General features: G+C 42.2%; 1 protein-coding gene across 1 annotated transcript; it reads left to right on the top strand.

Moving 5' to 3' along the window:
- The first annotated feature begins 436 nt into the window (after positions 1-436).
- LOC112140374 (serine/threonine kinase receptor associated protein) lies at positions 437-10460 on the top strand. The gene is made up of 9 exons (XM_024263310.2): positions 437-814; positions 1672-1807; positions 2987-3068; positions 3737-3809; positions 3879-3978; positions 5546-5683; positions 8171-8307; positions 8376-8525; positions 9894-10460. The coding sequence occupies exons 1-9, from the start codon at positions 703-705 to the stop codon at positions 9953-9955; spliced, it is 990 nt and encodes a 329-aa protein (XP_024119078.1). The 5' UTR covers positions 437-702; the 3' UTR covers positions 9956-10460.
- Positions 10461-12631: the final 2171 nt, after the last annotated feature.

The raw sequence follows: 12631 nt of genomic DNA, 5'->3' as shown, positions 1-12631 counted from the left end.
TATGGGGGATTTTTAGACAAACCTCCCCAAGTTTCTTTTTAGAAGTTTAGGCCAACTTCACTGGTTTTTCATAATTCTTCAGCAAAATTTCTAGTCCTTTAGCAAATTTTGAGAATAGCTTTTGCATTTGCAGCAAATCCCTTCAGCAATTAGAGTAAACTGCTTTAGCATTTTCAGCAACCAGATAGTAAAAACCATTCACACTATCAGCAGGTAATGCAACTTTTCTAGTTTTGTTAAATTGTGTGTTGTAATATAGCTAATAAAAACAGCTTCCCTCTTAGAAAATTGTCTCTTCTTAGAAATAAACCATCTGTTGTATATTATCCTTTGCTTAATTCTGTAAAAGAAAAAGATTAACATAATATTTTCCGTTACTTTTATAAAACATCATTTTATTATTAAAACAGACGGATTTTATTGTGAAATTCCCCGGAAGTGAGTCGTGGCTCCCGGTCTTATGTCGTCACCGTGACTGCAGTTACGCACGTTGCTAGTTAGTTGCAATGTTGTAGCTATTAGCGCGAGGCCGTTTCTTCTCTGGGGGGCCGAACCCTGACGGACACTGACCCGCTCCCCTCACCCACACACTCCCGCTCGACCGCTCCCCGGCACCGGACAGCCGCTCCTCCTCTCCCGGTTCGTTAGCGGGCCCCGCTTGTCTGCCGCCTCCTTCCCGAGCGACGGTTCCGGCTGAGGACCATGGCCATGAGGCAGACCCCCCTCACCTGCTCGGGTCACACCCGACCCGTGGTGGACCTGGCCTTCAGCGGAATCACGCCTTTCGGATACTTCCTCATCAGCGCCTGCAAGGGTGAGCTCCAGGCCGTTAGCCGCGGGGTTCCGGCGGGTCGGCCCTTAGCGAGCCTCTGGGGGCAGAACCCGGGCTGGTGTGGGCTGCTGCTGTGTTGGTTCTGACTCGGAGAACTCTGTAGTAGAAAACTCTTGTAGCATACAGGGGCGTACTTATCTTAAGTTAAGGGAAGGCGACTGCCTAGGCCCCCCAAAACTTTGGGGGCGCCTAAAATTTTGTGAATACTTAAAATATGTATAAAATAATCATTATTTGACTGTCAAAATAAAATAAAAAATCACTAAGATATTATAGCGCTTACATATGTCTGTGGCCGAAATTGAAGAATTTCTCTCTTGCTAATATTAATCTGAGAGCGGAAAAATAAAAATGGAGGATGTTTATTATTGTCTCAGTGACGATAAGAAAAACATAACTGGAGTGATAGCAGTGATACCAACTGTGGCAGCTCTTCGTCTGCCGGGCAGCCAATCACCTACAGGCCAGCTCAGAGAACTTCACAGAGCTAGCAGCCTCTGTTGGCCCCTAAGTGGCAACAGCCGCAGGACATTCTCCAGTAACATCCTGGTGACCCGAGTGGAACAGATCCGGTCCAGTTCTGATGAATAATCTGACTTCTGATCAGAACTCTGTGATCAAAGAAAGATGTGAACAGTTGTAGACTTTACAAGTGATTAAAACAAATAAACGTTAGTGTGTTGCGTCTTTCTGGTAGTACTGAGAGTACTAAGAACCTCAGTGATTCTTCATCAAACTGAAGGAAAAGTTGATAAAGATTAATGCTCAGATCAAAAGTAACTTTTGTGAAATAGTAACTGAGTAAATGTAACTTATCTGTCTAATCTCTGTGGTGAAAGATGGCAAACCCATGTTGCGCCAAGGAGACACAGGAGACTGGATCGGGACGTTTCTTGGTCACAAAGGTGCTGTTTGGGGAGCCACTCTGAACATGGACGCCACCAAAGCAGCTACGGCCGCCGCCGACTTCACAGCGTGAGTAAATGTTGGTTTGTTTTCCAGGGAAACGGGTTTAACTATAGGAAACAAACCAGTGCTGGAGCTGAGGGGTCAGGCTGGGTCTCCCTGTGCCGGTCCCCAGCCCGGATAAATACGGGGTTGAAGTCCGGCGTAAAACTCTGTCAAACCGCCTGTGTGAATCAGTGAGAGCTAAAGGTCTTTAAAGCACAAAAGCTATTTCCTCCCAGGAAACAACCTTTTTTTCACAGGAAACATTATTTATTTATTTAGTTTCTGATTCCTTATTTAGGAAAAATTATTTTTCCCCCCCAGGAAATGAATATGTTCTTATGGGGGGGAAAAAAAACAAGTTTTTCTTCCCAGAAAGCTGTTTAAATTTATTTATTTATTTTTTCATAATGTATCCTATCAGTATTCCATCTAGAGATGCCTTGATTGAAACTGACAGTAAATGTCTTTGAGGGTTTTCTTACAAACAACAACCTAAACATTTTTTACAAATTTTATTTTAAATGAGTTAAATGTGAGACCGCAGTTAAATGAATGCCACAGACCCTCTACAAAGTGTGAACTGTAGAAAAGGTGATTAAAAAAGCATAATCTTTTAGAAAAAAATCAAAACTAATAAATATTTACGTAGAGATGGTCATGAACATTTATCATGAATTTGAAAACTTTTAGGAATTTTAATGAAAATTTGCATCCCATCTGATCATAAATGTTCAGTATTTCTGAAGATATCATAGCAACATTCACCAAACTTCTTACATGATTAATTCTCACCTTATTATAATAGTTAATCATTTACAATTGTTGCACTATTTTTACTTGATTGTTGAAGCTATGTCACAGAAGTTCACTGTTTGTTAAATGATAAAAGAAGGTTAATAAATAAATCAGGTAAAACCTGGATTTGTTTATTAAATGTGTTATAAAAGTATCAGATCAGAACTTGGTATCTGCAGATACTCGAAATAAATCAGATCAGGAAAAAAAAAAAGATCATTTCTCTTTTACTTGTCAAAGACTCCTACATTTAAGCTGAATTTGTGGTTGTGTTCTTAAAGGTGCTCTCTTACACTCACGGTTTTAATCTTCGGTTTTGTGTTTACAGTCATTTTGAGAAGCGTTTTCTTGGTTTGATTTGGGGTCTTGAGCTGCAGATCATGTAAAAACCATGTGTGTGTTCTGCAGGAAGGTGTGGGACTCGGTCAGCGGAGACGAGGTCCTGTCTCTGGCGCACAAACACATTGTCAAGTCTGTGACCTTCACTCAGGTCAGTGTAGCTTCTGGATCGTATCACCAGTAGGGCTGCCACGATTAGTCGACTAATCAACAGCTAATCCACTATTAAGATAGTCGACGACCAGTTTAATAGTGGATTAGCTGTTACTTTATATTATATAGAGTCAGAGTGTAGTAAAGTTGAAAGTTATAATGGTATTATGCTAGTCCTCTGGACTAGTTTGGCATTTATTAAGGTTTTTTAGGCTATTTTGAAGTTTAGCTAATATTTCAGCTACATGCTAGCTGCTTTTGCTAACCTAGGCTTTGTTTCAATTGTTTAGGCTAATTTGGCATTTAACCAACATTTTAACTGCTGTCAGTTTCAGTGATTTCCATTATCAACTTCAGTGTTTTCAGCCTCTTTAGCTAACAGCACTAGCATCTTCAGCAGCCAAATTCAGCTTCAGTAATGCTATTTATGTAGTTTTTAGTTAGTTCAAAGCTAATGATGGTTAAGATGTGTGCTTTACATCCACTTTGTGCATGACCCGATTAGTCGACTAATCTGAAAGAATAATCTGTGATTAGTCGACTATTAATATAACCGTTTGTGCAGCCCTAGTTAACAGAACTGTTACACAGATCCGCACCAAACCCTTTTTGCCTCATCGATGCAGTTTAACTTTGGTCCAAATGAGCTGCGATTGTGTCTGTTAGGACAGCAACCACCTTCTGACTGCAGGAAACGACAAGCTGCTGCGGATCTACGACCTCAGCAACACAGACGCAGGTGAGACGCAGCTTAACGGTCCCTCTGTGAGACCCTGTTTAACGTGTGACCCCCCCCTCTGTTCAACAGCCCCTCAGGAGATCGCGGGTCACGGCGCAGCCATCAAGAAGGCTCTGTGGTGCAACAACGACAAGCAGATCCTCTCAGCAGCTGACGACAAAACCATTCGGTCAGTGCCGACTTCTGAGCAGACAGAAGGAGCAGGAGCTGCAGATGGCTCGTTTGCATTTTAGATCTTCTCCATAGCGCCTAAGATCTCCTGCTTCTGAAGCTACAATCACACCACGCGTTCAAGAACACTGTATGGACGTGGGTTCTTGAACGCGCTTTTAGCATTCGGTGTTCCCACAAGAGTGTCACTACCTGATACTTGCACATGTACGCACACTTAAGAGGTTTGGTGTGAATGTCAAAGCCGTTCAAATCTGGTGAATCTTTCTCCAGACTTTTCCTTTCACAGCTTTATTCCGATATATGAAAGACTTGGTGTCAGAATTACAGCCGGACACGGACCACCATTGATATTCCTTTTTGCTCAATTTTCAAACAGTTTTTTCTTCAGTATTTCGATCAGGACGCTCCCCGTATGTCACTACCAAGTCAGAGTCTCTGATTGGTAAAAGTCTGAGCTGGTTAAACTTTTGACTCTTCACAATCATTTTCCACGTAGAGCCCCAGAAACACACTTATTCATACTGATCTCTTTTGACGCCTGTCAAATTTACTGCTCAACGCCTTGACGCTCATCGCATTGCGCCGCCATGTTGAATCCCTTTTTCTGCCCTTTGATCTAGTCACTGAAAGAGTCACACGGCCAAAGCTGAGTCCTTGATTGGTTGACACGCTCTCCGTACCAAACGCTCAAATCGTGACATGATGCGTCTTTACATTGACTCAGTATTGAAACTTGCCGCCTCTGCCACGCCCGTCACGATGGCTGTGAATGCACCATTAGAAACAGAGTGTTGTGATGCGTGAGCGCGGCAGTTTTGAATGCAGAAGCTGAAACGCTCATGTTTTAATTAAAAGCGTCCTTTGAATGCACATTTCAGAGCCTGGTGTGAAGGTAACATAATGGTGCATTCACACTGAACGCGGCCGGCGCCGCAGAGACGCCAAGTTTAAATCTCAAGTCAATGTAAAGACACAATCTGCCGCAGCACAGACGCAGCGCGTTAACCAGTCAGAGACTCGGCTTTGGGCACTTGATGTTTCCAGTGACTAGATCAAAGGGTAGAAATAAAGATTCAAGATGGCCGATCGATGCGAGGATTTTCGTCATGATCTTCCATGCATTTTATAAACGCCAAGTTCCTGGAAACTGTCCCAGTTACTGTTAGGCGAAGGCGGATACACCCTGGATAGATCGTCAGCCCGTCCCAGAGCTCATTGAGCTGATGGACGGCTACGCCAGCCGCCTGGTGGATAGTAAACGTAAACCTACATTTCTGGCTTCTGTGTTCAAAACTCTGGAGTTCACCTGTTCCTATGCACATTATACGACCATTTATGGGCTTTGTGTTCCAGATGCACAGCCACTGAACGCACGTTCATACTGTACGTACTAGTATCAAGTAACATCTAGTACTTCTGTGACAACTGTGTTGTATAAGTATGAATTCAAGTTGACTGTCCTGATGGTCTTACATCTCTAGAGTCCATTCAGAAATGAAACTGAAATAGCTTTGTTTGCAGATTTGTCACTTGTGTGTGTTTGTGTGATCCTGTGTGTGCAGGCTGTGGGACAGGACCTCCATGGACGAGGTGAAGACGCTGACCTTCGACACGACTGTGAGCAGCATGGAGTACATGGCAGATGGAGAGATCCTGGTGATCACTTATGGAAAGACCATCGCCTTCTACAACGCTCTGAGGTGAGTCCGCTGACTCACTCTCACACATGCTTACAGTGAAGCAAATACACATGTGAACATCCTGGATTTTCATGGAGGATTTTCATCTTAGATCCATGTCCACATGGGAGAGACATAAGCTATGATAAAAAAAACTGGAAATCACATTATAATAAGTATTTGAACCCCTGATAAAATCGTTGTTAATATTTGGTCAGTAGTCTTTGTTTGTGATTCTACAGGTCAAATATTTCTAGTAGTTCTTCACTGCAGGAAGGATTTTGGTCCATTGCTCCTCACAGATCTTCTCTAGATCTGTCAGGTTTCTTGACTGTCATTGACAAAAACAGAGTTTGAGCTCCCTAAAGATTTTCTATCGGGTTTAGGACTGGCTAGGCCACTCCAGAACCTTGATATGCTCCTTCTTGGTTCTCCTGACTGTGTGCTTGGGGTCATTGTCATGTATGAAGAACCAACCACGACCATCTTCAATGTTCTGACTGAGGGAAGGAGGTTGCTCCCCGAAACCTCTAGATATATGGTCCCGATCACCCTCTCCTTAATACAGTGAATTCCTCCTGTCCCATGTGCAGAAAATCATCCCATAGCATGATGCTACCACCCCCATGCTTCACAGTAGGGATGGTGTTCTCAGGATGGTTCTCATCATTTTTCTTCTTCCAAACACGGCGAGTGGAATTAAGAACAAAAAGTTCTATTTTGGTCTCATCTGATCACATGACTTTCTCCCATGATTCCTCTGGGTCATCAAAATGGTCAAACATAAGGTCTGGACATGAGCTGGTTTAAGCAGGAGAACCTCCAAACCATCACGTCTTAGTGTATTACCAACAGTAACCATGGAAACGGTGGTCCCAGCTCTTTTCAGGTCATTGACCAGCTCCTCCTGTGTAGTTCTGGGCTGAGGACTCACCTTTCTCACCAGGTGAGATCTTTCATGGAGCCCCAGTCGGATAGAGATTGACAGTCATGTTTAGCTTCTTCCATTTTCTAAGAATCGCTCCAACAGTGGATCTTTCTTCACCAGGCTGCTTGGTAATTTCCCCGTAGCCTTCTCCAGTCTTGTGGAGGTCTACGATTTAGTCTCTGGTGTCTTAGGACAGCTCTTTGGTCATGTTAGTAGTTGAAGTCTTACTGCTTGTGTGGGGTGGACAGGAGTCTTTATGCAGGTAATGAACTCAAACAGGTGATTCTGATTTAGAACTAGAAAAGTTGCATTACCTGTGATAGCACTAGTGTGAATGCTTTTTCCGATAGAAGTCGCTGAAGATGCTAAATCTGTTAGCTGGATACGGAATTTACTTTAATTGCGGAAGGGATTTGCTGAAGCTATTTGCAAAATGTTAAATTTGCTAAAAGACTGGAAATTTGATTAAAGAACTATGAAAAAGCGTGGATGTTGACCTAAAATTCTGAAAAATTAGTAGTAAAATTGCCTAAAAATCCCTAATCCATATTAATTTTGCATAAATACTTAGTGTGTTGCTTAAATATGAGCTAAACTCCAGAATAGTCTAAAATTCTTCAGTAAACTGAATTAGTTAAAAATGTTAGCATGTTGCTAAAATATTAGCTAAACTCAATTTTTTAAAATAAAAAGATGTAAACATCGCCCATGAATATATTTAAAGGTTTGTTACTAATCTACTTAAAATTTAAAAATTTTAAGACTTTCTCATTCATTTCCTATTTTGCTCAATATTTCAAAAATTATAAAGTTTATGAATATAAAAATCATCAAATACTTATTTGCTGTGGTGAGACCAGCCATGTTGTTTGGACTAGAAACAGTGGGACTGAAGAAAAGACAGGAAGCAGAGCTGGAGGTAGCAGAGATGAAGATGCTGAGGTTCTCTTTGGGAGTGACCAGGATGGATAGGATCAGGAATGAATACATCAGAGGGACAGCACATGTTAGAGGTTTTGGAGATAAAGTCAGAGAGGCCAGACTGAGATGGTTTGGACATGTTCAGAGGAGAGACAGTGAATATATTGGTAGAAGGATGCTGAGTCTAGAGCTGCAGGAAAGAGGTCTAGAGGAAGACCAAAGAGGAGGTTTATGGATGCAGTGAATGAAGACATGAAGGTGGCTGGTGTTAGAGTGGAGGATGCTGAAGACAGGCTTAGATGGAGGAAACTGATTCGCTGTGGCGACCCCTGATGGGAAAAGCCGAAAGGAAAAGAAGAAGAAGAAGATCAAATACTTATTTGCTCAGTAACATACAAATAAATACAAAAAAATCCTACAATGTGATTTCCAGATTTTATTTTGGATTGTGTCTCTGAGAGTGGACATGAACCTAAGATGAACATCTCAGACCCTTCAATGATTTCTAAATGGGACCACTTTCTAAATCCCAGTATTCAAATGTTTATTTACCCAACTGTGTCGTAGCAGATAAATGATCATCATGTGAAGTCTTCCAGGCTGAAGGTCTGTAGTTTCGGGTAATACTTTTGGTAACTTTGCGTTCCTGATCTGAACAGCCTGGAGCTGATCAAGACTGTGGAGGCTCCGGCTCCAATCAACTCTGCCTCCCTCCATCCGGAGAAGGACTTCTTTGTGGCGGGAGGAGAAGACTTCAAGCTCTACAAGTTTGACTACAGCACAATGGAGGAGCTGGGTGAGGAGCGGCTCTTCTCTACGCTGCTGGTGTTCATGTAGACGCCTGACCCTCTCTTCTGTCTGCAGAGTCTTACAAAGGTCACTTTGGGCCGGTCCACTGCGTCCGCTTCAGCCCCGACGGCGAGCTGTACGCCAGCGGTTCGGAGGACGGCACTCTGCGCCTGTGGCAGACGGCGGTGGGGAAGACCTACGGCCTGTGGAAGTGTGTTCTTCCAGGTGACTGGCACTCGTCCTGTCGCTGCAATGAATCATGGGAACAGTGCAGAGAAACCTGTGGGTGCTGCTTGAAAAATACACGGTTAAAACAATGACCCAAAAAAACAGTCCAGTCCATCAAACCGCTGATTCCTGGAGAGCAGGGGGTCAAACTCAATCACACAAGGAGCCTAAATCCAAAACACACCTTAGGTCCCGGGCCGAACAGGATTAACATTTATTGAAGACTTTTAAAACTTTAAAACCATAAATTTTTAACATAAAAATGAACTAGATGTATAGCATTACCTGTGATAATAGTAGTGTGAATGCTGTAAGATGAATGTGGCCGCTGAAGATGCTAGTGCTGATAGCTGAAGATTATAGCTGAAATCACTGAAATTGATAGTTAGCTAAAATATTAGCTAAATGCCAATTTAGCTAGCATGTAGCTTAAAAGTAGCTAAACTTCAAAATAGCCTTAAAAGCTGAGAAAAGCCTAAATTAGCCAAAACAGCTTATAATATATAATAATGACATATAATAATATATATAATATAATATTACCTAAACTCTAAAAAAAAAAAAAAGCCAAAGAAATCGTAGTAAATGCCAAAAAGCTAGCATAATGCCTATTTTTAATACTGTAAAACTGTGACTTGTTGACATCAATATGAATAATAAAAAAACAGGAATAGCCTGTGTTGTTTTTTATTTTTATATTTTACAGAGCGGCAAAAAATTCATCAGAAATTTACCTCTGGGTTTTTATTGGCATGGAAGTAACCCTACGTCAATTTCCCAGCATTCCTTTTGTCTCTCTCCTGCTAGTGTACATCCCCTCACAACTCCAAGCTAACATTAGCTTAATAAAAAACACAGCGAGCAACAGTGGAGCTTATCCCACCACACGGTTTAGATCCAGATTCCAGCTCAGACGAGGAAAACAAAGACGTTCATGGATCTATTTGTCTGTAAGTGGATCCATGAGAATGGAGCAGAGCAGGGAGACTTTGGCCCGCCCATGGCAGATGTTGTAACCGCAGGTTTTTATCTGCTCCTAATCCATCACGGTTTTAATTCAAAAATACTCAAACACAGTTTTAATCTTAAATTATGTTTTAAATGTTGAGAAAACTCTACAATAACATGTTAAAAACAGTTTTGTTTGGAGTGAGTCTTTATTCTTCTGTTGTTTAGCTGAATCTGGACTAAAACGATCTGAGTTAAGAGTCAGAATATGAGGACCCGGATAGTAACTAAACTGAGCTGAGATGGTTCTGCTAACGTTGAACCAAAAACAGAGTGAAGTGAGGAATTCTGGACATTTCCGATTGGGTTTTGTGTACGTCATGCGCCGCCTGACTCGTGGTTCTGTCGCTCCTGCAGAGGACCTGGGAGCTGACAACTCTGAGCAGATGTACGGCTCCACCCCCGAGATCAAAGCCTGAGCGCCTCCGCCTGTCTGAACCCGGACGCCCCGAGGAGACCAGGGGGAGTCGGACCGGAGCGTTCGCAGAGCAACCACCGCCCCGCAGGAGGAGTCCCGAGCGCTCCGGGCTGCAGAGGTGAGCAGTAGAGCCGCGCGCTGGCGGCTGCCTGCCTCCTCTCTGACAGCGGTCGACTCAGACCATGTGACTCCACCTTCCTCTAGCTTCTCGTTCAGTCCCAACCCCCCAGCCGGTGATGCCACGCTGCGTTTTGGTTTCATGTTAACGTTTTCTGAGCTGGACCGAGGCAGTTTTCAGTTCAAAGGTACAGCATTTGTTGCACAGTTTGTGCTGAAGTTAAGAGGCTTTCCTTTCTCCAGACCGACGGCTCGGCTCTGCTTTAGTGAATGTTGTTTTGTGACGGAGCGAACAGGAAGAAAAGACCCTGGCTTTTCCATTTTGGTTCCTCTTTTTTGTGTCCAGTGGTGAAAAAATAAAAACTTTCTGGTTTTATTTTTAAGCAGCAGCAGACTGTGGTCTTTTCATTCTTCGTCTGACATGTCTACGCACACCAACACCTCACCCGAACCTCCAACATCTGTCTGGGAGAAGAAACGTGAGTCTGAAGCTCTCCTCCTCTGGAACAGTAGTGTGGATTCACAGTTCCTACAGATGCTCATTTGGAGGCGCTATTGTCCAAAACGAGCTCTGACCCGGACAGGAAGAAAAGCGGCCACTCCCACTAATGGTGAAGAATCATCTGCATTTCCACTGGAGACATTTTCCAGCTTGTTCATGACTCCTACTGCTCCAAGTTCTTCCTTCTTATCCCTACAGCATCTCCTAACTCCTACATTTATCCCTTAAAGTAGGGAGTAAAATAGTCTTAAAATCCATACGCTACTACTGCTTGACGACGACATCAATAGTCGCCGGTGTGCTATGTTAGCGTGTTGCTGCCAGCGCTCTGAAAATAACAGTTTTAAAATTGTAACAAGTCAGGCAAAAACTCATTGAAGTGTCACATTGATTAATAAAATACTTACATTTAAATGTAAACATCTGCACTTCAGAGCACACACGTGAAGAAATGTTTCTCCTCCGCCCACAAGAGCAACGCGGATCACCCTACCGATGGTGGGACAGTCAGGCTCCTCCTTACACAACCCTTTTGGACCCCACCCACTACAGCTTCAAACGCCCCTACAATTGCAGCAATAGGGAGGAGTCAGAGGGTGGGAAAGCGATCTGGATTTAGCCTAGTTAAATCATGTGGTGCCCGCTGGCCCCACCTTAAATATTTGATTGACAGCTTCTCCCGAGCCGCTTTTAGTGGAAGGGGTGTGGACTTCCAACAAGCTCACTCATGATGGACTCGGGAAGACTCCGATCGATTTGGACCAATAACTCTCATCTGGCTCCAACATGGCGGTGTCCGTATCGCAGAAAAATGGCAACCAAATTGGCTTCATTTGCTGGAGCTGCAGGTAAGACATTTTCTATGGATGATGTCACAGGCGCTTCGCCCAGTTATAATATATACATCTACAGTAGAGGGTCAAACTCAATCGGACAAGGGTCAACATCCAAAACACGGGCCGAACAGGATAAACATTTATTAAACACTCTTAAACTACATTTTTAAAACTGTAACTTTTTAACATAATTATAAACTAGATATATAACATTACCTGTGATAATACTAGTGTGAATGCTGTAAACTGAATTTGGCTGCTGAAGATGCTAGTGCTGATAGCTGAAAATTCTGAAGCTGATTGCTGAAAATTCTGAAACTGATAGCTGAAATCATTGAAGCTGATAGCCAGCTAAAATATTTGGAAAATGCCAAATTAGCCTAAAAAACTTAAAAAAAAAAACAGGTTAGCCAAAATAGTTAGCATGCAGCTGAAATATTAGCTAAACTCCAAATTAGCCTAAAAACTGAAAAATTCATAAATTAGCCAAAACAGCTAGTATGTAGCTGAAATATTAGCTAAACTAACAAATAGCCTAAAAATTTTTAGTAAATGCCAAATTAGTCCAAAGAGCTAGCATAATGTTAATTTTAAACTGTAATTTATAACAAAATTCTGAATAATAAAAAGTCAGGAATATTATTCCAGAATAAATCAACTTAAACCTTAAATAACTTTCAATATTTTACTCTCCATAAAAATATATTTTGGCAAAATTATGCAAGTTAAAAATAAGTGCAAGATGACATCAGGTGATTAATAACAATAAAATAAAATGATCTGGAGGGCCGGATCCGGCCCCCGGGCCTTGACTTTGACACGTGCTCTAAAGAGCCTCGTCGGCAGGTTGGTTTGAGAACATGTAGGACCCCGGTCCTCGAGGCCTAGATTCTGACACTCCTGTTTTACATTTTGTAAAGATCACTTCAACAAGCTTTCTTTCCATTTTATGGAAAATAGTGAAAATCTTCTCTTTCCCAAAAAATGTCTGCTAAGCTGTCGGTCCAGTGGCCGTCCAACAAAACTTTCTTTGGATTTCCCCGACAGCTGAGTTTGGTTTTGTTAGGGAATTTTGAAATATTTTTTTAGCCCCATTACAGATTTTGGCCCCATTCATTTTTGTAACAAACATTTTATTCTCACAACAGATAATGTTGGTAGTAAATTTATTTTTTTTAATTGTTCATCGTTTTCTGAAACTCAAACAACATAAATCAACAAA

Source organism: Oryzias melastigma, unplaced genomic scaffold (genome assembly GCF_002922805.2).
Source record: "Oryzias melastigma strain HK-1 unplaced genomic scaffold, ASM292280v2 sc00308, whole genome shotgun sequence".
NCBI lineage: Eukaryota > Metazoa > Chordata > Actinopteri > Beloniformes > Adrianichthyidae > Oryzias > Oryzias melastigma.
The sequence above is the reverse complement of the archived record's forward strand: the minus strand, read 5'-3'. Positions and strand labels throughout refer to the sequence as shown.